Here is a 27,179-nt window from a genome sequence, read left to right on the forward strand (position 1 = left end):
ACATGCGAGTGTCAGAAAATTAGAAGACAATTTTGAAAAGAAAACTTGTGTGCTCAGATTTAACCATTGATTCTAATCTTTAAAATAATTGGAAAAGTTAAGCAAGTTAACAGCAAGTATATGACAGTGAAAAATTATATGATAGTGGAATTAGACCAAGTGTATAGTATGAATTTATAAGTTATGCTAAATAAGCATAAGGATGCTTAAAAATTGTTAACAGTTGGATTAAAAAATTAGATTGGAATATACATTACCAGGTGCTTGGCAATCAAAATGTTATTTTAATGGGATTATTCAGTTCCCTGTTTCTAAAGTGAGGACATGAACAAAATACTAAGGGATGATAATCAGGTTAACCACGTTAGTAAAAAGTTGCTTTTGTATACGTTTAGGATTTCATGCAGTATTCCCACTTAAGTAGAGAGGGATTGTACAAAAAACTAGTTTTCCTAGAAGACTCCCTTTCTATTAAAAAATTCAACTTACCTTGTTAGGACCTAAACTTAGAGAATGCTGACCTTTAGAGTAAACACTTTATCATGAAGGGAGAACCTAATTTGGTACTGCCAACGTCTGGTCACCCTGCTGTGCTTTACAGAATGTTCTGTCTCGGATGGATTTGTTACCTGACAGCACAAAGGAGGGAGACACCTGATGATGAATGGGTCTTTATTCTTGATACAAAAAAACCTAAAGACAACCAAATATCAAGTTGTTTTTGCTTCTATTCAGGAGAATGTGAAAGTATGTCATGCTTATCTTATAAAACAGAGCGATGAGGATTGTAAAATAGCTGGTGAAAAATTTTACTCCATCTTAAATACTAATTTTTACCATATTTCATTCAGATGTTTTTGCCTTTTTTTCAAATGTTTTAGCCCTTGACATCTGAGTTCAGCTAGTCCTTAGCAATTACAGAATTACCAATAATTTCACTGTAATTGATATTTAAGTATTAGCTTCTAATGATAATAATGCTTCTAAACAGCAAAAAATTAATCCTTTTTAGTAACTACCAACTTGGGCCATACTTGAACAAATGACTTAGAGGTTACCTAAATAGTCTCCTAAAATTTGCTCCAAACACTTGAGTGATCCAGTGCCCAAGATACGCATTTGATAGTTTTCATGTCTCATAGTTACATTAGTTGAATTTATCATTTCCCTAGATTCCTTTAAAGTTGAAGAGTTTAGGGGGGGGACAGTTTGGAAAATGAACTCTCTACCCTGTACTGAATGATGTAATATAATGAGAACTACTCTCAGAAGAGGTTAGATTGAGTCGGTTTTACTGCAAATGAGTGAAGACGCTAATCAACTTTATAAAAATAAATGAAAAATTGCAGCCTTAACTCCCTTTTTATGATGAGCTGCCAGCAATGAAACATAAGATTACGTTTAATAATCTTGCTCATTAGTTAGCGAAATCTTACTTCACAGTAAAAAGTTATTACTGTTTAGATACCATTGACACTCATTTATGAAACTGATCATTTCAACCAGTCAGCTGTGAAAATGAACGTAGATTTTAAAATGTTTATGTAGTGGTTAGTTAATTTAATACGTTAGACACTTAGATGATCAGAAGACATCATATTTCTTATTCTAAACACTCATGAAAGCAATGTGTATTTATCGTTCAAAAAATTGAAATGGCATGAATGTTTCTTACTATTTTATTCAGAAAATAGTAAAGCAATTAATAGTATAAATGATCTCACACACTGCGTCTTGATTACTTCTACTGATATGGGAATTCATTGAATTGTTTTCCCTTTCTTGAACTGCCCCTTTTGTTTCTTAAACTGCTAGCTAGAGTTACAGTTGTATTCAATATATATGGTTTTTTTCTTCTAAAAAATAATAAGTACAAACTCAGCTTCAGCACATTTATGTGAAGCTGTGCATCACCAAAATGTTTGTACCTCCGACGTGAAATTCAAAGAACATCGATTATGCAGAGATGGTGGTGCACAAGCAGGATCACTCTGTAGTGGAGAGAATGCTGCTTAGCTGGAACATGAGCAGGATTTCCTTCCTGGTTTCTGCCCTTTACTACAGTCCAAACTGTCCTAAGGGTGGAATAACCGTGTGTAATGTATCATCTAAGCCAAGGTGCTTTTGACAGTAAACGTGGACATTTTTTATTATTATTATTATTATTATTATTATTATTATTATTATTATTATTATTATTATTATTATTGCAAGTTGTCTGGAAGGGGGTGGCAAAGGGATAAGCCGGTGGTTAAGTGGACATTATTAGTAATTGGGGAAACAGCAGGAAGCCAGGACTGTCCCAGGCAAATCTGAATGTATGGCCGCACTTCCTAAATGGAGTGGTTAACTTTACAGGAGTGCTCATCGCTGGTGCTTATTACTGACAGTATGGAGGAAGTGTCATTCTGAATGTCCACCTTGGATTTTTAAAATTATTTTCAGTCATTCCATAAATATTTGAGAGCCTGCTTTAAGCAAGAAACTCTGGGTGCTAAGTACAATACAAACAAGCAGGGGATCTAGTTTGTCCCAAATGGTTAAAATGGAATCATTTAAACTTTAAATCTGTTAATCTGTAGGTATAAAAACTAAATGTTAAATGAATGGCAGAGACCAACCACTTTAGGGCTTCAGAGCGTCAGGAGAGAGGGCTGTGTGTCATCAGGCCTAGGGCGGGCCCAGGCAGAGCTTGCATGGGGCTTAGACGTCGTTAGAATTCAGACACACGGAGAGGGAAGCAGAAAAGATCTTTTAGGAGAAGGGAGCAAAATGGAGGAGAACGAGTCATGTTCACAGGGCAGTGAATCAACTAAGCTGGTTTGTGGCTGAAGAATGGGAGCAAGAGACGTTATTTTTAACAAATGGGGTCAAATTCTACGAACCAGTCAAAGGATAGAATAAAGAGTTTGAACTTTATCCTGTTTGGAAACAGGATCCTGAATGTGTGGGGACAAGTCAGTGATACAAAGAAAGACGTATTTTGGAAGGAGTCATTTGGCAGCCCTGTGCTGGATTAATTGCAGTTTGAAGAACAGAGACCTGTTAGAGTGGTTGCCTGGTAGGTACAAGGGGTATCAGTAGAAATACAAGGAAAGGAAGCACCATGAAGAAGGAAGGACAGCAACTTAGCACCTGATCAGATATGGGAAACCTCAGAAGGGTGTCAAAGGGAAAACCAGAAGATTCCAGAGGGAGCTGATTTGGGAGGCAAGACCTCAAGTTTCATTTTATTTGGAGGTAATTAGTTTATTTACTTATTTAATGGAGGTCCTGGGGACAGAATCCAGGACCTCATGCATGCTAGGCATGCACTCTACCACTGAGCTGTACCCTCTCCCTCAAGTTTCATTTTAGACATGATGAGTTTCAAGTGATGCATGGATAATTCAAGTGAAACATTTAACCATCAGTTGAAAACAGATCAGAACAGCAAAACAGTATCCTTCCATGCTTTATTTGAAAATATGTGCCACTTTCCAACAACTTTTCATTCTTCCAAAAAGTTCTGCAAATTATTACTAAACTATAATCAAAACCCCACATTATGAAGGAAGCTGGGAGGCATACTGTGACTAAATCTGACCTAGAATATAGTGAACTTAGATTCTAGTCATGTCTCTGCCTCAAACTATGAGGCCTAAGGCAAGTCGCCTTCCTTCTCACTGTATCTGGACTAGTTTCCTCATTGGGACAATGAAGTAATTAGACCAAAATCTCTTCTAGCTCCAGAGTGTCTTGATTCCATAGAGGGGAGAGGGGCTGTCACAGTCATGCTTCACGGTCCTGCTAATTTGGAACATGATGCTGGTGTTAGTTTTCTATTGCTGCTGTAACAAATTTCTATATACTTGGTGACTTAACAACAAGAATTTATTGTCTTACAGTGTAGTAGGTTGGAAGTCCAAAATGAGTGTTACTGGGCTAAAATCAAGGTGTCTGTGGGGCTGCATTTCTTTCTGGAGGTGCTAGGGGAGAATCCACTTTCTTACCACTCTTTCTCGCTTTTAGAGGCTACCCACGGTCTCCTTCCTCCATCCTTAAAGCCAGTGTTGGCAGATCCAGTCCTCACAGTACATCACTTGGAACTTCTCTTCTGCCTCCTTCTACTTCTTATGATCTTTGTGATGAAATTGGGTCCATCTGGATAATTCAGGATAACCTCCCCATCTCAAGATAGTTAATCACACTTGCAAAGTTCCTTTTTCCATGTAAGGCAACATGTATATTCACAAGTTCCAGGGATTAGGACCCAGACATCTTTGGGGAGCCTTTATCCTGCCTACCATGATAACTTTTCCCAAGAAAAAAGGAAACCATCCTATTCTTTGTGCTTTAGATAATATTGAAAACTTTATTCTGTGTGATAGAATTATATATTTTGATAATTTTTGATTTCTCAAAGTTTAAAATATGGTAGTGATTAACTCTTAGGCATATATTGAAGGATTTAAAAAAAATCTCTGGGTTCCACCATTCAACAAATATAAAACTTAGTAAACATGCATATTTAAACTTAAAGTGCAAAATTACTTTTCCCTAAAATAGGGAGAGGATTGTAATCATATGTTTATTTGCTTTAGGAAATAGTGCATTTCATTGTGAATAGTAAAGAGTGAAAAATGAGACTTTAGTATAACATTTTACATTTTAAAGCTTTTTGCTAAAAAGAAATAAAAGCATGTCTAATCATAGACCAGCTCCTTTTCCTCTTCTCTGACTTTGGCTTGACAAAAAGGATCTTTCAGGTTTTCAATCTCTATCTGTAAACAATGACCAAAGCAGTAATTATCTTTGACAGAGTTGTGAGATTTTGTTAATTGAGGTTTGTGAAGAGATGTCTAAGGGTGTGTGTCATTACTCCTTTGTAACACGCTTATTTCAAATGGACGTATGTCATACTGGTAGAGATGTATGTCTCACAGGTGGTGATGCCACAAATGCAGGTAAGAACTTAAATGGATATCAAAAGTCAGGTATTAGTGACTTTCTTTTTTTCATGTGAAAATTACTGAGTTCAATCAATGACTAGATGGGAAAGTATGTTACCAAGAAATTATGTTGAGTCCATTTTTTCTCAGTAAAATTTCCAGGACACAATTCATAGCCATGAGAGATATTATATCAGAAATAGTAATTATTAAGTCAGAGAATAATCACAAGCAGTTTCATATTTAATGTTCTTTGGAAAAATAAGCTCCTAGAAAGTCAAACAAAACACTCTGTTATAATTAACTAAACAGTGATACCCCCAAGAATGGGAATGAAGGATCCAGACACTTTGCATTCCTGCTTCCAACAAGAGCCAAGCCAAACTCTGCCCATACCGTTTCTTAATGACACAAGGGAAAATGGCTGAAACCACAATGGAAATAGAAAATGCTTTTAATAGTTTCTATTATAAACTTTTCACCTCGTGGAGAAACTGGACAGAGAAAATTGAATAACTGTACGGCCATGCTTACTTTGTTGAATTATGCTTGTCTTTCCTTAACCTTCTCCTCTTGGTTCATGACTCTAGTCTTTGTCCTAGTTTTTTATTTTTTAACGTTCTTTGAGAGGTCTCCTTTCTTTTTTTATTGAAGTATAGTCAGTTTATAACATTGTGTCAATTTCTGGTGTACAGCACAATGCTTCAGTCATGCATGAATATACATATATTCATTTTCATATTCTTTTCCACCGTGAGCTACTACAAGATCGTCAGTATATTTCCTTGTCCTATACAGTATAAACTTGTTTGTCTATTTTATATATACCAGTCAGTGTCTGCAAATCTCAGACTCCCAATTGGAAGCCATAAGCAAAACAAAATGACAACGTACAGAATGCGGGAAAATATTTGCAAAAGATGAAACTGACAAGGACTTGATTTCCAGAATATGTAAACAGCTCATATGACTTAACGAGAGAAAAACAAACAACCCAATCCAAATATGTGCAGAAGACCTAAACAAGCAATTCTCCAATGAAGACATACGAATGGCCAATAGACACATGAAAAAATGCTCAATATCACTAATTATCAGAGAAATGCAAATCAAAATTATGATGAGGTATCACTTCACACCAGTCAGAATGGCCATCGTTCAAAAGTCCACAAATGGTAAATGCTGGAGAGGCTGTGGAGAAAAGGGAACCCTCCTACATTGCTGGTGGGAATGCAGTTTGGTGCAGCCATTGTGGAAAACAGTATGGAGAGTCCTCAAAAGACTAGGAATAGACTTACCATATGACCTGGCAATCCCACTCCTGGGCTTATATCCAGAAGGAACATTAATTCAAAAAGACTAGCCATTATAATGTAATTAATCAATATGATCTCATGTAGAGTAGATTTAAAATATGTCATATGTCTATCATTGGACAACTACTTAGGAATTCTTTTTATCCCTGACTACTATCTTTATTGTTGCTATCCCACAATTCAACATTTTATGGTCTGTCTGTTGTTTATACTATTTTGTTTCCCCAATATAAAATGCACATTCTTGAATTTCTGCTCTTGTAGTTCACCTTCTCTGAATGTCCTTTCGTGTCCTCTAGAGGTAGCTATATCTTAGTCATCCTTCCAAACCGAGTTCATTGTTTCTTTAGACTGTGAACTCTTGGTTTAATATGCAGCCTGTGGTGGTGTCTCCTTTCTCTGCACCCATATAGAAGAACCTGTGTTGGGTTGAGCCTTACGTTTCTAGTTATTTTTTGTGTTTATGTCTTATCTTTCCAGCTAGATGCTGAAAGAATTCTTAGAGGCAGGAATTATCTGCTGTGTATCTTGGCATCCTTGACACTTTGTCTAATGTGGTACAGATTTTAGGTTGCCTGTAATTTATCAGAACTCTCAGTTCTAAGTTAAAGAACCCAACTCACACACTAATTCAAGTAGTGAAGAAGGTCCAGGGATGGGACTGGCTGAATATTTCATCATGCTGGATCAGGTATCCAAATTTATCATCCAAAATTTGTCCTTCTGTTTTCCTTTGTCTTGGCTTTGCTCTCAGTCAAGAGTTTCCTAAGTTATGCCTTCCAGCAGTAGACGGAGAGCCTCTCTCTCTCAGTAGATCCAGGGAAAGCTTTTGGGCAGAAAGGAGAGCTTGGACTGTCTTGGCTCATGTGCTGGGCCTGAGTTCCATGATTATGTCTTGAGACAGGGGGTGGGATCAGGTGCCTTCTTTCTTTCATAACATTTGCACCAACGTTGGAGAACTGTTGGTTCCTTAGAGGAAAAGGTGGGCTTTTGTGCTGGCAGATGGGAAATGGATGCTGACATGCAAAAATAAGATGCCCATTGGGAATTTCAGTAAATGTTGGCTGATTGATCAAGTCAACTTCCTTCTAAGAAGGAAGTCAGGTTTGTAGAGATTTCGTTTTCCATCTTCACCCAAATCATTTTATTGTTGGAATAGTGCCATGTGTTCTCTGAGCACTCCATGGTCACTGTTGGGGGTGGATGTGAAGGTGGATGTTACATATGACTTTGGCTGCCCACTGATTTATCACCAGGGTTGAAAGGCTATTACTCTCTCAAGGATGGATTAATAACCTGTGCTTGGGTCCTTTACATAGGCCCTCAAAGTTCTTTTGTGGGAGAGTAAACAGAACAGTGCTGAGACCTCTCACTGTGGACTGTGATGACGGGTTAATGATAAACCTAAGCAGCATTATCAACCAGTGAAACTGCTAGTTGTGTGACTCTGTTTTGGATTCTGTCACCGAGAGCTGTGCTGACTTCAGAAATTGTTTGCAAAGCATACAAATGGTATGCCATTTGAAGTTGCCATTATTTCAAATAATGAAATGATTGAAGACATGCACACTGAGTTGGCTAATCGGGTTTTTGAAAACTGCCTTTTTTGTTCATTGAGAAGTAAGGTTAGAGATATTTTAAATACAAAAACCTAAGGCATGTATTGGCAGCTTGCATAAAACCCAGCTACTGAAGGTCCTAATGAACACTGCAGGCAATGAACAGAGTATCAGGAAGACTAACTTCCATGGGAAGTGGACATGAGACAGATAAAACTGAGATGTCCACTGAGGTGTTCAGTAAATCTCTACTGACTGATCCACTTAACATCCCTGTGGGACAGAATCAGGCTTGTGTGTGTTCTGTATTGCTTTTTACCTTCACCCTAAACACTTAACAGCCAGACAATTTAATAATGTCTTTGAATAAAAGCATAGATAATCTTTTATTCTCTGATTTTGTTTAGTGTTAATTATGCCCTTCTTAGCTAGTTAAGTTTGTTTATTTGTTGTGGGAAAAGAGAAAATCCAACATAAATAGTTTAGTGTGTTCTTTAGAAATCAAAGTTCTGAAATCTCTGAGAAAGCTAATATTTATTTTATTCAAAACTATTTCTGAGCACTACCTTAATTTTATTTTTAATCTTTACTTTTTAGAACTGGAAAATAAGCAGAAATCTACAGCTGGTCCCTCTTCGAATATTAATTTGTTCTTATAAATGTTTTGATCAACGTGACCCTAACCTCTTTGGAATTGCTCAAGTGTAGAGCAGGTAAGAAGCTCACTTAGAGCCTCTCAGGACTTGCGCTGTGAGCTCTGCACACACAGTCAGATTATGGCCTCCTGTGGTGCCATGCTCGTCTCTGTCAGTACATTGAGTAAAGGAAGAAAAATCATTTAATTGTAAAGGCCCCAATTTAAGGACCACAGTCTGCCTTTAAATTGTTTAGAAAACTCTAGGTGTGCTGTTTCTTCGTTGACTTAAAAACAAAATAAAAAATGGAAAAATGAAGATCAGTGGGGCAAATGAGTGTTATTTTTTCCTGTTGTTTTATGACGACCCCCCTCCTTGTTTAGTATTAAGGACTTTGGTGGGGACAAGTATTTAAGTTATGGATGCTTTGCAAGTGAAGTAGAATCACTCTTTAGCGTTACAGTTCAACTACATTTGTATGATTGCAGTTGAGCCCTTATTTTCCAAGAAGCACTAACATCTTTTTTCTTTCTTTTATTGAGGTAACATTCCTTTATAACATTATGTAAGTTTCACGTATAGAATATTATATTTCAACTTCTGTGTATACCACTGTGTGCTCACCACCAAAAGTTTGGTTTCCATCCGTTGCCATGCATTTAACCCTCTTTACCCATTTCACCCCTCCCCACCCCACTTCCCCTCTGGTAATAACTCATGGGTTCTCTGTTTCTGTGTTTTTTTGTTTTGTTTGTTTATTTCGTTTTGTTTTATATTCTACATATGAGTGAAATCATATGATATTGGTCTTTTTCTATCTGACTTATTTCACTTAGCATAATGCCCTCAAGGTCCATCCACGTTGCAGCAGGTGGCAAGATTGCGTCTTGTTTTGTGGCTGAGTAGTATGGTGTGTATGTGTGTATATGTACCACATCTTCTTTACCCATTCATCCACTGGTGGGCACTTAAATTGTTTCTGTATCTTGGCTATCGTAAATAAAGCTGCCATGAACATAGGGGTGCATATATATTTTTCAATTAGTGTTTTTGTTTTCTTTGAATAAATACCCAGAAGTGGAATACCTGAGTCATGTAATAGTTCTATTCCTAACTTTTTGAGGAATCTCCTTAGTGGCTGTACCAATTCATCTTCCCATCAACAGTGCTGGGAGGTTCCCTTTTCTCCCCATCCTTGCCAACACTTATTTCTTGCCTTTTTGTTGGTGTGAGGTGATATTTCATTGTGGTTTTTAATTTGCATTTCCCTAGTAATTAGTAATGTTGACCGTATTTCATGTGTCTGGGGGCCGTCTGTATGTTTTCTTTGGAAAATTGTCTATTCAGAGCCTCCGCCCATTTTTTTTAGCATCATATTTCTAAATCTAAATTTTCTTCCTAAATTTTTTTTAATTGAAGTTAATTTAATTACAATGTGTCAATTTCTGGTGTACAGCACAATGTCCCAGTCATGCATATACATTCATTTTCATATTCTTTTTCATTAAAGGTTATTACAAGATATTGAATATAGTTCCCTGTGCTATATAAAAGAAACTTGGTTTTTTAAAAAAAAATCTATTTTTATATATATATATAGTGGCTAACATTTGCAAATCTCAAACTTCCAAATTTATCCCTTCCTACCTCCTTTCCTCAGTAACCATAAGGTTGTTTACTATGTCTGAAAGTCTGTTTCATAGTGTCCTTTTTTTTTTTTAAGATTTCACATATAAGTGATATCATATGGTATTTTTCTTTCTCTTTCTGGCTTACTTCACTTAGAATGATGATCTTTAGTTCCATCCATGTTGCTGCAAATGGCATTTTATTCTTTTTTATGGCTGAGTAGTATTCCATTGTATAAATATACCACAACTTCTTTATCCAGACATCTGCTGATGGACATTTAGGTTGCTTCCATGTCTTGGTTATTGTAAATAGTGCTGCTATGAACATTGGAGTGCATGTATCTTTTTGAATTAGAGTTCTCTCCAGATATATATCCAGAAGTGGGATTGCTGGATCATATGGTAAATCTATTTTTAGTTTTTTGAGGAATCTCCGTACTGTTTTCAATAATTGTTGTACCAAACTGCCATTCCCACCAATGGTCCAACAGTGTAGGAGGGTTGATTTTCTCCACAGCCTCTCCAGCATTTGTTTGTGGACTTTTGAATGATGTCCATTCTGACTGGTGTGAGGTGACACCTCATTGTAGTTTTGATTTGCATTTCTCTGATAATTAGTGAAATAGTGCATTTTTCTAGGTGTCTATTGGCCATATCTATGTTTTCATTGGAGAATTGCTTGTTTCAGTCCTCTACCCATTTTTGGATTGGGTTATTTGTTTTTTTCTTATTAAGTTGTATGAGCTGTTTATATATTCTGGAAATTAAGCCTTTGCCAGTTGCATCATCTGCAAATATTTTCTCCAATTCCATAGGTTGTTGTTTTATTTTGCTTATGGTTTCCTTTGCTGTGCAGAAGCTTATAAGTTTAATTAGGTCCCATTTGTTTATTTTTGTTCTTATTTCTATTGCCTGGGTAGACTGCCCTAGGAGAACACTGCTAAGATCTATGTCAGAAAATGTTTTGCCTATGTTTTCTTCTAGGAGATTTATTGTGTCTTGTGTTATATTTAAGTCTTTAAGCCATTTTGAGTTTATTTTTGTGTGTGGTGTGAGGGAGTGTTCTAACTTCATTGATTTACATGCTGCTATACAGTTTTCCCAACACCACTTTCTGAAGAGACTGTCTTTTCTCCATTGTATGTTCTTGCCTCCTTTATCAAAGATTAATTGACCATAGGTCTGTGGATTTATTTCTGGGTCTCTATTCTATTCCATTAATCCATATGTCTGTTTTTATGCCAGGACCAAGCTGTTTTGATTACTGTAGCTCTATAGTATTGTCTGATATCTGGGAGGGTTATTCCTCCAGCTTCATGTTTTTTCTTCATAATATTGCTTTAGCAATTTGGGGTCTTTGTGATACCATATAAATTTTAGGATTGTTTATTCTAGTTCTGACAAAATGTCCTGGGTAATTTGATAGGGATTACGTTAAATCTGTAGATCATATTGGACAGTATGGCCATTTTAATGATATTGATTCTAATCCAAGAACATGGGATATGTTTCCATTTCTTTAAGTCATCTTAAATTTCCTCAATTAATGTTTTGTAGTTCTCCATGTATAAGTCTTTCATCTCCTTGGTCAGATTTATTCCTAGTATTATTATTGTTTTGGATGCAATTTTAAAAGAGATTGTTTCTTTACTTTCTCTTCCTGCTAGTGTAAAGAAATGTCACTGATTTCTGTATGTTAATCTTGTGTCCTGCTCCCTTTTTGCCCAATTGCTGTGGCTAGGACTTCCAAGACTTTGTTGAATAGAAGTGATGAGAGTGGGCATCCTTGTCTTGTTACAGATTTCAGTGGGAAGGCTACACCATTGAGTATTATGCTGACTGTGGGTTTGTCATAAATAGCTTTTATTATGTTGAGATATGTTCCCTCTATATGCAATTTGGTAAGAGTTTTTATCATAAATGGGTGTTGAATTTTATCAAATGCTTTTTCTGCATCTATTGAGATGATCGTGTAGTTTTTGTCCTTTCTTTCATGAATGTGTGATGTATCACATTGACTGATTTGCGTATGTTGAACCATCCTTGTGTCCCTGGGATGAATCCAACTTGATCATGGTGTACGGTCTTTTTTATGTGCTGTTGGATTCTGTTTGCTAATATTTTGTTGAGAATGTTCATCAGTGATACTGGCCTATAATTTTCTTCTTTGGTAGTATCTTTGTCTGGTTTTGGTATCAGGGTGATGGTAGCTTCATAGAATGAGTTTGGGAGGGAGTACTCCCCTCCTTTTCAGTCTTTTGGAAGAGTTTGAGAAAGACCAATACGAGTTCTTCTTTTTGTATTTGGTAGAATTCCCCAGTGAAGCAGTCTGGTCCTGGACTTTTGTTTGTAGGGAGGTTTTTATTGCTAATTCTGTTTCATTTCTAGTGATTGTTATGTTCAAGTGGTCTCTTTCTTTTTGATTTAGCCTTGGTGGACTTTATGTTTCCAGTCACTTCCATTTCTTCTAGGTTGTCTAATTTGTTTCCATATAGTTGTTAATAGTATTCTTTATGTTTTGTTTTTTTTTTTTGTATTTCTGTGGTATTGGTTGTAATTTCTCCATTTTAATTTTTTATTGTTTATTTGTGCCCTCTCTCTTTTCTTTTCGGTGAGCCTGGCCAGAGGTTTGTCAATTTTGTTTACTCTCAAAAAACCAGCTCTTGGTTTGATTGATTTTTTTCCTTGTTATCTCTGTTTTATTTATTTCCTCCCTGATCTTTATTGTTTCCTTCCTTCTGCTGACTTTTGGTTTTGTTTGCTCTTCTTTTTCTAATTCTTTTAGGTGATAGGTTAGGTTTTTCACTTGAGATTGTTCTTTTTTGAGGAAGGCCTGTATTGACATGAACTTCCCTCTTAGGGCTGCTTTTGCTGCATCCCCATAGATTTTGTGTGGTTGTGTTTTCATTGTCATTTGTCTCAAAGTATTTTTTAATTTCTTCTTTGATTTCATCATTGACCCTTTGGTTTTATAGTAGCATGTTGTTTAACCTCCATGCGGTCTTTTTTTTTCTTTTCTTTGTTTTTCTGTAATTGATTTCTAGTTTCATGGCATTGTGGTCAGAAAAGATGCTTGAAATAATTTCCGTCCTCTTAAATTTGTTGAGGCTTCTTTTGTGCCCAAGCACATGATCTATCCTAGAGAATGTTCCATATGGACTTGAAAATAATGTATATTCTGTTTTTTGGGAATGTAATGTCCTAAAAATATCAACCAAGTCTAACTGTTCTATTGTGTCATTTAGTGTCTCCATTGTCTTATTGATTTTCTGTCTGGAAGATCTGTCCAATGATGTCAATGGGGTGTTAAAGTCTCCTACTAAGATTCTGTTCCCATCAACTTCTCCCTTTATGTCTGTTAATATTTGCTTTATGTATTTGGGTGCTCCTACATTGGGTGCATTTACGTTAACAAGTGTAATATCCTCATCTTGTATTGCTCCTTTAATCGTTGTATACTATCCTTCTTTATCTTTCTTATGGCCTTTGTTTTGAAGTCTATTTTGTCTGAAGTCAGTATTGCTACTCCTGCTTTCTTGTTTCCATTTGCATGAAATATCTTTTTCCATCCTCTCACTTTCAATCTATGTGTGTCCTTCTCCCTATAGTGGGTCTCTTGTAGGCATCATATTGTAAGCTCTTGTTTATTAGCCAATCTGCCACTCTGTGTCTTTTGATTGGAGCATTTAGTCCATTGACATTTACAGTAATTATTGATAGATATGTGTTTATTGCCATTTTGAACTTAGTTTTCCTGTTGATTTGGTATTTCTTCTTTGTTCCTTTCTTTTTCTTTTCATGATTTGATAATTTTCTTTTGTATTATTTTGGTTTCTTTTTGATTTTTGTGACTGTATTGTACACTTCTGAATTGTGGGTACCCTGTTTTTCAAGTATATTAACCCATTACTGTATCTGTTTGCTTTAAACTGATAGTCATATAAGTTCAAACACATCCTAAAAAGAACAAAAAAAGAAAAAAAATCGACATTTTTCTCATTCCCCTCTTCCACCTTTAATGATTTTCATGTCCTCTTTCACATCTTCATGCTTATTCTGTTGCAACTCTTTGTAGATATCACCTTTCCAATTGTGGTTTCCTCCTTCCTATATCATCCTACTTCTCTTCTATTTAGAGTAGACCTTTCAGTATTTCTTTTAGCATAGGTTTAGTATTGATGAATTCTTTTAATTTTAGCTTGTCTCTGAAATTCTTTATCTCTCCTTTTATTCTAAAGAAAAGCCTTCCTGGATAAAGTTTCCTAGGTTGCAGCTGTTCCTCATTCAGAACTTTGACTATATCTTGCCACTCCCCTCTGGCCTGTAGTGTTTGTGTTGAGAAATCAGCTGAAAGCATTAAGAGGGTTCCCTTGTAACTAACTCTTTGTTTTTGTCTGGCTGCCTTTAAAATCATTTCATCATATTTAAACTTGGCCGTCTTAATTGTATGTCTTGGTGTGGGTCTGTTTGGGTTCTTTTTGTTGGGGACCCTCTGTGCTGCTTGTGCTTGGATATCTGATTCCTTCTTCAAGTTTGGGAAGTTTTCAGCCATAATTTCTTCAAATACCTTTTCAATCCCCTTTTCTCTTTCTTCTCCTTCTGGGACCTCTATTATGCATAGGTTGGCCTGCTTTATATTAGCCCAGAGGTCCCTTATATTGTTTTCATTGGTTTTTACCTGCTTTTCTGTCTGCTTTTCTTATTGGGTGACTTCTGTTATCCTGTCTTTTAAGTCACTTACTTTTTCCTCTGCATTATCTAGCGTGCTTTTGATTGCCTTTAGCTTGGCTCTCATCTCAGCCATTGAGTTTTCTGTTTTTAATTGACTCCTCTTTATAGTTTCAATTTCCTTTTTATAGTATTCTCTGTCTCTATTCATAGTCACTTCTATTTCCTTCAGTACTTTTATCATCCCCTTTTAGAAACCATCATCTAGTAGACTATCAAGGTCTATTTAAAGGATCGTGCTTTTAGGGGATTTCTCTTGTTCTTTTAACTGGGAGTGGTTTCTCTGCTTCTTCATTTTACTTACATCTCTCTGGCACTATAAGTTATGGAGTGTCAGTTATTTACTGTGGTCTTGGAGGTTTCTTTTTTTTTTTTTTAAAGAGGATGCCTTCCTGTGTAGACTGTGTGCCCCTAATAATCTTGTCACGAGGTTTGTTTTTAGTATTGATGGTTGCCACATCTTTCTTCTGTGTATGTTGCCTATTATCCCTTTGGTTGGGGTTGTGGCCAGTGTTGCAGTGATCAGAGTCTGTGCTGGTTGTTCAGTGGGGCCTCCTTTTTGTTCTGTGGTTGCACACACCTGACAGGGGCTGGGTCTGTTCCCCTTTTGTTGGAATGGAGGCTTTCAGACCCGTTTCAGTTTCTGAGTTGTGGTGTGTGGTAGGTGGCGTTGGAGTGCTTTTAAGTACTCTTTGTTGACTCTGCCCTTGTTCTTGCTTTGGCAACGGGAATGTCAGTGCTCTGCTCTGGTGTCCCCCACGCTCTCTGCCCTCAGAGCTGGCAGTGTAGCTCTACCGACTTCTGGGTCACACACCTGGGTCGTGGTGTGCTGTCAGGTCAGCACTGTCCCCAGTGCTAAACACTGCTCCTGTGCTCAGCCCGCTGTGCAGACTCCTCTTGTCTGCCTTAGAGACTTGTGCCGGTGGAGCCCCCAGCCCTGTAGCAGTTGTGTGGTCGTGCTACCAGGTCAGCGCTGTCCCTAGCGCTGCGTCCAAATGTGGTAAGTGGGCTCGCAGAAAACGTCAGTCAGCGCCAGCCCTCACCCTTACTGTGTGCCAGAACCCCTCTCCTTGCTCGTTTGTCTTAGAGGCACAGGTCCATAAAGGCACCTGTGGAGCAAAAGGGTCCCCTCTGCCTGGGGCTGTAAAAAAATTTCAGTCCCACCTATGAAGTTGTAGAGCCCCTGGGTACAGATTCAGGTTTCTACCCCACCTCCACCTGGCAGCCACGCACCAGCGAATATGATGGCTGTGACTGAGCCCCGCCTGTCTTCTCCCGAGAACGCTCCAGCGATGGTGCTGCGGGCCTGCAGAGACAAAGCTGAGGCCCAGCCACGTTGTGCCCCTGCCTTCAATGCATACTAGCAGTGTTGCTCGCTTGCTTGCTTGCTTTCTTCCTTTCTTCCTTTCTTCCCTCCTTTCCTCTTTTCCTCCTCTCTTTCTCTCCTTCTTTTCTTTCCTTTCTTCATTTCTTTCTTTCTTTTTCTTTCAATGGGAAACCCAGGCTATTCTGTTCTGTATACACTCCCAGCCAGGGCACACAGCACACTCCCGTCCCCTGAGGCTGCCTCTGCACAGTCAGCCCCAGCTCTCCACCTGGCCCCTGGCCTCCTCCACCACCCCTGCTGGCTCGCATCTAGGGCTGAGAATCACAGGGACCCTTTGTGCTGGTCTCTCTCAGTTCTGTCAGCCAAGGGCTGCTGTGCACGGATCCGAACCTCAGAGGTTCTCTCTTTATCCCTGCCGACATCTCCATTGGAGAGGGGGAGTCCCAGAGTAAGAGTGCTATTCCTCCCCATGGGTCAAGTCCTGCACTAATTTCCTCTTTCTTCTCCTTTTTTTTTTTTTCTCCTATGAGATTTGTGAAGATTTGAGGAAGGTGACATTCTGTCAAAGTTCAGCAGGTGCTCTGATTGGCTGGGTGGGTCCGTGGATGTCAGTCTAGGTGTATTCGTGGGAGAGGGTGAGCTATGAGCATCCTTCTACTCTGCCGTCTTGGTGGCTCCCTCTGCCCATTTTTAAATCAGGTTTTTTGTTGTTGAGTTTTATGAATTCTTTATATATTTTGGATATTAATGCCTTATGGGTATATGATTTGCAAATATCTTCTCACATTTGGTAGGTTGTCTTTTCATTTTGTTGATGGTTTCCTTTGCTATGCAGAACCTTTTTGGTTTGATGTAGTCCCATTTATTTTTGCTTTTGTTTCCCTTGCCTGAAGAGACATATCCAGAAAGATATTGCTAAGACCAGTGTCAAAGAGCGTACTGCCTGTGTTTTCTTCTAGGAGTTTTATGGTTTCAGGTTTTACATTGAATTCTTTAATATTGATTTTTGTGTTTGGTGTTAGATAGTGGTCTAGTTTCATTCTTTCCTACATGGCTGTCTAGTTTTCTTGGCACCACTTATTGAAAACACTGTCCTTTTTCCACTGTATGTTCTTTGCTCTTTGCTGTAAGTTATTTATCCATATATGTGTAGGTTTATTTCTGGGCTCTCAATTCTGTTCCATTGATCTATGTGTATGATTTCTTGTCAATACTATGCTGTTTTGATTATTATGGCTTTGTAGTATAATTTGAAATTAGGAGTGTGATACCTCCAGCTCTTTTCTTTTTTCTAAGGGGCACTAATGCCTTATTGACTAAGATAAAAACCTTCATTCCAATTAAAAATGTTTAGAAGCTGGAGACCCAGGCTTGGTTACTCCTAACATCACTTTATTCTTGCTTTTAAAACCTTTGAATTTTTTTCCACAAGAAGAACTGACAGAAGCCAGGGAAGTAGTGCTGGGATGAGAATTTGGCTTCTTTTCTCTGAAGGGCAACAGAAAAGTAGGCAAAATATTTTGAAAATACATAGTATAATTTGCATACACCAGTAGTTTTTGGAAGTGTGGTTTTGTCTAGCAGCATTCACATCACTTGAGAACTTGTTAGAAGGGCAAATCATCCGCCCCCACCCCAGATCAGTGAATGAGAAAGTGGGCAAGTATGGCCCAGCAGTGTGTTTGAACAGATTCTCCAGATGATTTCGATTCATATTCTTATTTGTGAACCATAGGAACAGACAAAAATAAATTTTCTGTGGGCTCAGAAAAGCAAGAAATTTAATTATAATTTTATATTTAAACCCCACTAGAAATATGCTTTTTCATGGTAACTCTTTGGTGGTTCTTCTTGTGGAAAGCTGAGTGGTTTCTCATCTTCCATTTATTTTATTACCATGTTACTTTCCTAACTGGGCCCTTTATTAGTTCCGCCTAGGACATACTCCTTCATGCATCAGAGTCGCTCCTGGCATACCTGAGATGCTAAATCAGTGGAGCACAGCTGAGAGGTTCTCAGTTCCAAAGAATGCAAGAGTCAGGCCCCACAGAGACAGAGATGGGGCCTCAAGGTAGACTTCTAAAGGCTCCATTAACCAAGAATGCATTTTAAACAAAAATAAAAAAAAAAAACAAAGTACAAATGAAAGTCATAGGAGCTCATTAAAAATGGGTCACAGGAATAAACTGTGTAATGTTTATCGAGGGAAAACTGCTGATAACGTTGATTTTGATTAGGGAAATATTTTCATACAACCCGTGTTGTTGAAAAGAATGTTTTGTTTACCATTTTAATCTCATGATCTCAGCTGCGACGGATGCGCCATCTTGGTTCTAGAGAGAAAACTGTATCCACTGGTTCATGTTCTCATTTTTTCAACAAATATTTTGGGCACCCTTGAGGCTCAGGTGACACAAAGAGTCTCTTGACTCTCTACCTCCACATGTTCACACCGTCCTCCTCCTAGCTCAGAGTACTGAGACTTGGTTTCTGCCCCACTGTTCCAAAACTGGTCTTTCAGAGGTCATCAGTGACTTCCCACCAATCCACCTGCTCCTCATCCAGCTGCTCTTCTCTGCAGGTTTGGCCTCCATTAACTGTCTTCTGCCTCCTGGACTGATTTGCCTTAGGAGCATTTTTTATTTCTCTTATGGCTTCTTCCCCATACCTTTAACTGAATTCTCTTCTGTACCTTCATTTGAAAACAAGGGTTCTATGAGGTTTCTCAACTCAGTCCCATTTTATTCTCTCTTTGTACTTTTTCATTACCTGAAAGAACTCATCTACTCCCACCAGTTGCATTTAGTTTCATTTAGCTTCATACCTAGGTGAGTAGCTGCTAAATCTCTTTCTCCTTTTTCAAACCATGTTTCCAAACTCTTCAGTTTCAGTGCATCTAAAATAGCGCTAATTGTCTTCTTCATGTATTAAACAAATATTCATCGAGGGGCTACCATTTACCAGGCACCATTTTCTGTTCTAGAGGTATAGCAATGAGCAAAACTGACAGGGTCTCTGACTTCAGGAAGCTTATAATATGATGGGGGGAGGGCAAACAAAAACCATACAAATAATATGGTGAAATGCACTTTGAAGAGAAATAAATAGAATTTGAGAGAGAGAATGATGGGCATACTTTTTGTATAGAATTGTCTGGGGCTGATAAGGTAATATTTCATCCCTCTCCATTTTCTCCATTTAATTACCAAAGACCTCTAACAAGTCTTCAGAATGATGTTAGTTGAATCCAGTGGGTAAAGAATCACTAGATCTTGCTAAAGTACTGATATTATTTGTCTATAATCAAAGCAATAAGCCATTAAGGATATTTTCTTTTTTTCTTTATGGTAAAAAATATTATTTTCTTTATGCCATCACATCTGTTAATGAAGATTAGTGAGAATGTTTTATTTATTTATTTAAATTTTATTTTATTGAGTTATAATCAGTTTACAATGTTGTGTCAATTTCAAGTGTAGAGCACAGTTTTTCAGTCATACATGAGCATGCATATATTCATTTTCACATTCTTTTTCATCATGAGCTACCACAAGATCTTGTATATATTGCCCTGTGCTATACAGTATAAACTTCTTTATCTATTCTATATATACCTGCCAGTATCTACAAATCTCGAACTCCCAGTCTGTCCCTTCCTACCTGCCTCCCCCCTGGCAACCACAAGTTTGTATTCTGTCTATGAGTCTGTTTCTGTTTTATATTTAAGTTCATTTGTCGTCATCTTCTTCTTCTTTTTTTAAGATTCCACATATGAGTGATCTCATATGGTATTTTCCTTTCTCTTTCTGGCTTATTTCACTTAGAACAACATTCTCCAGGGACATCCATGTTGCTGCAAATGGCATTATGTTGTCATTTTTATGGCTAAATAGTATTCCATTGTATAAATATACCACAACTTCTTTATGCAGTCATCTGTCAATGGACAAGATTAGTGAGAACGTTTTAAATGAAAGTTGATTTAATGTTTTTTGCCTGATAAAGCTTTTGAAAACTCCAAAATAACGCTCGGAACCCTCCATGGCATTTCTTCATAAAACAGCTTTTTGCATGTTCCTTGCTGTCATTCCTTATTATTTTCTGGGCTGCTGCTGTGAGATAATAAATAGCTGGAATTCTCCTGTAATTGCTAAAGAACTGTTTTGCTTCTTGGTGCAGAAAGACCCTGTGCAGCTTTTCTGCAAACCTGCTGCTGGAATTCTGGGAGCCTTCTGCAGGCCACAGGGACCACAGTTCAGAAGGGACCTTGAGACCTAGACCAGCCCTGCTATACCAGGAGTAAGGAAGGGACTTTTAAATAGTTCTGCTCCCACTAGAGTGGGTGTCCTGAGGGGATAGAGAAGTCGCCTATGGTGGATGGAAGTCTGGGATGCATGTCCTGTTTCTTGGTACAGCATGGGAGTGAGTGAAGATGGCTAATAGGGCAACACAGTAAGTCAGTATGGGGGCTGGTGGTGGATCAGGGAGCTACAAAAGCTGAAAGAGCAAGGCTTCTTTAGAAAGTGGGATGGGGAAAAAACGGATCTGTAATCTCATGGAGCCAGGTAGCTGAGAGATCTGGCACATTCAAGGAGGAATGTTTGGGCCTCAAGAGAAGAAATGGGGCTTACTTGGCATCACTGCAGACTCGAGGTGAGGGAGCTGGTCAGTATTAAGCTTGGGTCATGGCTTGTAGGCGGATAGCTTGGGGCAGGGGCTGAGCAGGGCAGGATCTTCACAAGGGCCATCTTATGGGAAATCTCTTGCCTTTTATTCCCTTAACTAAGTTGATAAAGATTTGGAGAGAGGAAAAGGGCAAGTGTGTTGGAGGATGGGGAAGCTGAGTGCAGGGGAAAAGGGTGATGAATATCCACCACTCTCCAGTAAAATTAGAAAAAGTTTCCAGTCAACTGAATTATAACCAAAGCCTTTGATTTCTTTCTGTTGTAAATCAGAGGTTTCATATGATTTATTGTTTTTATCTTTCCAAATAGAAGACAAAAAAGGGCATTTAAAAATGTTAAAAAATTTGCCATTTAAAATGTCTCAGATAACTAATATTGGCGTGAAAGAAAAAGAACTTACGAGAATAAAATAGCCATGTTCCACTGAAAGATTTCCATTTTATGTTTATAATTACTGAAACAACAAATGTTTCTTGATACCGCCGATAGAGAATATATTCTCTAAACCCTTAGGCTTAGGAATGGACACAATGAGCAGAGATGAATTCCTTTCAAATAAATCAGATCAGTCTCGCCAATCTCACCTTTCTCTTTCCCCCATCTGACTGCTCTTCCCCCAGATGTGCCTGCTCCATCCCCCACATCGTGCAGGAAGTGCCTCCCTGGCTGCTGTATTTAAAATTGTGGATTTCACCCCCAGCACGCACTTAACCCCTTCCCTTCTGGCTGTTTCTCCCATGCCTTATCACCATTTATTTCACTCTGTAACTTACCTGTTCATTTTATTTGTCTCTCTCCCCTATAGTGTAAACTCCGTGAAAGCAAGGCAGGGCTCCCTCCCCCAACGCTGTATTATAAAAATTCTCAAACATGTGGAAAATTTGGAAGAATTTTACAGTGAGTAACCATAAGCCCATCACCTAGATCCTACAACTAACATTTCACTGTATTTGCTGCATTACATCCTGTCATTCAGCCATTAATCCATCTTATTTTTGACACGTTTTGAAATTGCAGACATCAGTGATTTTCCTTCTGATATTTCAGTGTGCACGTCACCAAGGAGAGCTCAGTATTTGTTTCTCTCTTTTTTCTCCTGAGGTGAAATTTGCACGTACATGTTTACATGCACAAATTTACCTGACTTCGGCATGCGTTTGTAAACCCTTGTCAAGACGCAGAGCACTACTGTCATCCCAGAAAAATCCTCTCATTTCCTTTCCCCGTAAGGTTGCCAGATTTCACAAATAAAAATACAGGACACCCAGTTAAGTCTGAATTTCAGTGCCACAACGAATCTGTTTTTAATAATGTCCCAAATAGTCCAAGGGATATACTTATACAAAAAAATTCTTTGCCATTTATCTGAAATTCAGATTTAACTGGGAAACCTATATTTTATTTAGCAACTCTCCTTTCTAGTAAATTCTTGCCCCTCGTCCCCCAGGGGCAACTGTTCTGATGTTTTTCCACCATAGATTCTGCCCATTTCAGGACTGCATGTAAAAGGAATCATACTACATGTATGTTTTGTGTAAGGCTTTCGTCACTCAGCGTAATGGTTTTGAGATTCATCCTTACTGTTTATGTATGTAAGGAATTCGTTCCTTTTTATTGTTGAGTAGCGTTCCATAATAGAACTGTAATCGTGTTTATTTGTTCTTTCTGCACCTTGAGCATCTTCCAGCTTCTATTTTGAGTAAGATGCTATGATCCAGAACATGCTTGGAGACGTTCAGTGGCTGCCAGTCAAGTTCTAGACAAAGTCCGAATTCCCTAACATGCTTACTTTGTAATTTAGCTCTGCTTGCCTCTTCCCTGGTCTCACCTCTTGGCAGGCTTTTCTTAAGCTCACTCGTCTCCAGCCATCCTCCTTCGGGTGCGTTAAGAGTCAATGCTCCCCCCACCTTGGGCCTTTTAAATGCAGTTTCCTCCATTTGCACGACTATTTCTTTCTCCTGGTTGCCTGGCACATTTTACTTACGACAGTGTGACTGGAGGCAATTTTGCTGACCTCTCCAGGCCTCTGTCGTAGCCTCTCTTTCTGTGGCAGAGAATAATCGTCATTCTGCTGTCGGGGAGCGGGGGTGGTTATTATGAGGATTGACTTAATTAGCACTACGTGTGGGACGCGCTCAGCCTGGCCCCGCGGTAAGTGTTCGGTCAGTGCCTGTGGTCAGCGTGGAGGACCTGGGGTCTCTGGAAGCTTACGCTGTACACACACTGCGTGCTGAAGACCGGGGGTGATGGGCGGCAGCGGGCAGCAGAGGGGAAGACGAATTAAGGGGGAACAAGCAGGCAAGCGGGCAAAACAGAGGGTGGAGTTTAGAGTGACAGTCTACACAGGTACATTCAGTGGGGGCTGAGTCAATGGCAGAGGGCACTGAAACTGGGGGACGGATTCAGCAGCTCTTCATTTTGGAGACAGACCCGACAGACTGAATGTCAGAAACAAAGGAGGCATGGATGTCCCTGAGCTCTCTGTCTTAGGTATCCAACGACGTTGGTGCCAAGTAGTGAGAGAAGGAAGATGCAGGTAGGGCGACCGGATTTGGTGAAAAGTGAGTTTGCGTTTAGACATGGTAAGTGAAGGAGACCAATTGGACACTGGTGGGAGTGTCCACCCGGGCCGTCTGAAAGGAAAGTGTAATCAAAGGCATGAATTCTGATCAGGAATGAGTTACAGATATCTTTTTTATCATCTGAGGGCTGTCTTTCCTTGAAAGGAAACAAAAAGTGCATTTTATTGCTGTTCTTCTGCAAATCTAAGTCCTGTAGTAGATGTCACCTGTGTGGGGTTCTAACAGGTAGACAGCTGCATTCCTTCCACTTTGCAGTCTCAGGGAAGAGAGATTCAGGAACATGTTGGGGAGGCTGTCAGTGGCCGAGGGCCACAGGCACGCGGAAGAAGCCCGTTTAGAAGTCAGAAGCGCACTTGAAGGGGACTACTTAGCAAGCTCTGGCTGTGGCCGCAGCGTTCTTTCCCTTTCTTCTTTCCTCTCTTCTGAAGGATTACCACTGGCACTTCGAATCACCGCATTCCAGTTTGCAGCTTAAGATGGATTATTTTAAATCCAGAAATGCTGACAGAAAAGGATGGAGTCAGTAGGTAGCTGTTAGGTTCCTGATTGAAAGGCAAGAGGCAAGTACTGTGTGATGCAGGGGAGTCCACGTGCCCGTGTCTGTCTTTGTGTGTGTGTGTGTGTGTGTGTGAGTCTTTCTTCCTTGTTTTGATTGTTTTCCACTGCTAGGCAGGAACCAGAGATCATAGAAGCATCTGGCATTACTACTATGGCCTTCCTTTGATCTAATAAAAACTTCCCAGTTATAGTGCTAGGGCTTTGTGTCTCTCTTTTTAGAACATCAGCTGTATGTCATCTTCATCTATTATGCTATATAATCTTGTTAGCAAGTAATGTAACAAAAGTTCCCCAAGATTTCCACTCTGAGAAGCCCTTTAAGGGGGGGAGGGTGTAGCTCAATGGTAGCGTGTGTGCCTAGCATGCGTGAGGTCCTGGCTTCACTCCCCAGTACCTCCTCTAAAAATGAATAAACCTAATCACCTCCCCCTAAGAAATAAATTAAAAAAAAGAAGTCTTTTAAGGACAGAATTACTCATTAAGAAAAAGGAAACTGGAGTTTATAATTTTCCTCTGGGTGTATTTTAAAAGTATATGTGGCAGGGGGCAGGTGGGTATAGCTCAGTGGTGTAGAGCATGTGCTTAGCATACACAGGGTCTTGGGTTCAATTCCCAGTAACTCCATTAAAAAAAAAAAAGAAGAAAGAGGAAAAAAAAGTATATATGAATACCTACCTGATAGAAAATTTCATGGAATTAAATTCCTTTAAGCATTTTCTGAGGTTCTCTAAACAAGTCAATCCACTCACAGTGTGTCATTTGTATTTTTGTTCATATTAGGACCTGTATTATGAACTAGAATTCCCATACATTATGTTTCTAGAGAGGTGTTTAGACAAAGTGAGAGAATCTTTCATGTAACAGACACCAGGTACCTTACCGCTCATTTCACACTTCTCGTTTCATCAAAGGAATTATTTCTTGTTAGAAAAGTATTTTTTCCAGTATATTATGTTTCCTGCAGTGCTCAGGGTATTCCCATTTGCTTAGTTCTGCTAGATTTTCCAGGGTGCATGTCCCATAATTCTGGTCAAGCATGTCTTGCTGAATTCCAGAAAAATCTAAGGAAATCAGTGGTTTGGCGTGGGGAAACCGGAGTGTCAGAATGCTTGAGTAGGTGACAAGGATGGGGGTGGGGTAGGGTGGGGGTGGGGGACTAGTGAAGATGTTGCCAGGCATGCTGAATTGGCCTATTTCATGATGCTAGTGTTTGTTGAATTAACACCCACAGGACGCTTAAGTATTGTGTAAAAAAACCAGGCATTGCCTATGCCTAGCAGGCTTATAATATACCCCTGTGAAGCCTCAGTGCAAACAAAATGTTGATTTTTCTAGGGGGAAAACATTTAAACAATACAGATGATTGAATGAGGTGATCTCTTGAGATTCTTTCTAGTCCTATGATTCCAAGAAAGGCTATGCATTTCTGAAGCTGGTGATTACTGACAAATTAAGGTTTGACAACTCCAGCCAAGAATGCTGCTCAGTGTTCGTTGGGGGAACCGAAGTATAGTGGGAGTGTTTCCAAGTTGATGGAGAATGCCCTGGATCTACACGATGCTTTCATGACCGACTGTGTTTAAACTGTGCTTTTTGGGGTATGCTTTTGAAACTTGATGTAGAAGCAATCCTGGAACAGGGGATAATTTATTTCAGCCTAGTTAAGAACCATCAGATTGACCCTTACGTTAATGTAAAGTTGTGTGAGGCCCAGAAGGAAAGAAGAGGAGATATGGAGAGAAAAAGGAACAAAGAAGTTGGTCACTGAAGAGACAGTGTGGAAAGACAAGGCAGCTTTTCCCTCAGAAAACATGGGAGGGGACATAAAACTTGACGTCTTGCTTTTCAGACAAATATGTTTCCGAAACCTGAAAAAGTAAAGTAACTTGTTCAAAATCACACAATGTGTCAGTGAAAAAGCCTAAACTCTTAGCCCCCTGCTTAATTCAATGTGTTTTACTTCAGCTATGCTTACACCTTGCCCATAGAGTCTCCCAGAGAACCAGAATTTCTACAACATATCCTTTATAATTTCCTTGTTGCTACGCAAATGCTATCCTTTAAATACTTAAATGCAGCTTTTGCCTTCCAGCTCTGTGACCCTCCTTCACCCCATCCTTTATCTTTTCTCTTCCCCAACACCCTTAAGGGTGATATTCTGAATTCCAGCTTTCAGAAACATCTGCTTATTCCAAATAGAGCAGGTAGCCGATGTAGAAGACTGAAACAATAAAAAGAATAGATTTAATACTTCTTTGCTGTGAATCTGAAATTCATTTTCATATTTAATTTAGTTTAATTTCTTTTCAACTGGTGGACATACAGACATACCTCAAAGAAGTTGCTGGTTTGATTCTAGACCACCTCTGCAAAGTGTATATTGCAATAAAGCAAGTCATACAATTTTTTTTTTCTTGGTTTCCCAGTGCATATAAAAGTTTTACTTACACCAAAGCTACAATAATTGAAACAGTATGGTACTGGCACAAAAACAGACACATAGATCAATGGAACGGAATGGAAAGGCCAGAAGTAAACCCATGCACTTATGGTCAATTAGTCTATGACAGAGGAGGCAAAAATATACGATGGAGGAAAGACAGTCTCTTCAATAAGTGGTGCTGGGAAAACTGGACAGCTACCTGTGAAAGAATGAAATTAGAACACTCTCTAACCCCGTATACAAAGGCAGGCTCAAAACGGACCTAAATGTAAGACTGGAAACTATAAAACTCCTAGAAGAAAACATAGGCAGAACACTCATTGACATACATTGTAGCAGTATTTTTTTGGATTTGTCTCCTAAAGCAAAGGAAACAAAAGCAAAAATAAACAAATAGGACCTAATTAATCTTAAAAGCTTTTGCACAACAAAGGAAACAATTGACAAAACGAAAGGACAGCCTACTGAGTGGGAGAAAATATTTGCAGATGATATGTCTGATAAGGGGTTAACCAAAATACATAAACAGCTCGTACAACTCAACATCAAATAAAAAACAAACAACCCGATTGAAAAATGGGCAGAAGACCTGAAGAGATATTTTTCCAAAGAAGACATACAGGGGGCCAACAGGCACATGAAAAGATGCTCAACATCACTAACCATCAGAGAAATGCAAATTGAAACTACAATGAGAAGTCACCTCACGCCTGTCAGAATGGCTATCATCAAAAAGACCACAAATGGCAAATGTTGGCAAGGATGTCGAAAAAAGGGAATTCTT

At 38.8% G+C, this 27,179-nt stretch overlaps 1 protein-coding gene across 3 annotated transcripts in view; it reads left to right on the forward strand.

Moving 5' to 3' along the window:
* LRRC69 (leucine rich repeat containing 69) overlaps positions 1-27,179 on the forward strand; it is a 107,113-nt gene that overhangs the window by 62,329 nt on the left and 17,605 nt on the right. Inside the window, exons 8-9 of one of the 3 annotated variants that reach the window (XM_072949445.1) lie at positions 8,404-8,519; positions 23,823-23,841. In XM_072949445.1, the coding sequence (XP_072805546.1) occupies positions 8,404-8,514 (111 nt within the window). In that variant the 3' untranslated portion in view covers positions 8,515-8,519; positions 23,823-23,841. Of the gene's footprint in view, positions 1-8,403; positions 8,760-23,822; positions 23,842-27,179 lie in introns of those variants that run through there. The other 2 variants (XM_072949444.1, XM_006209695.3) reach the window with 2 other exon arrangements.

This window comes from Vicugna pacos, chromosome 25, assembly GCF_048564905.1.
Source record: "Vicugna pacos chromosome 25, VicPac4, whole genome shotgun sequence".
Taxonomy (NCBI): Eukaryota; Metazoa; Chordata; class Mammalia; order Artiodactyla; family Camelidae; genus Vicugna; species Vicugna pacos.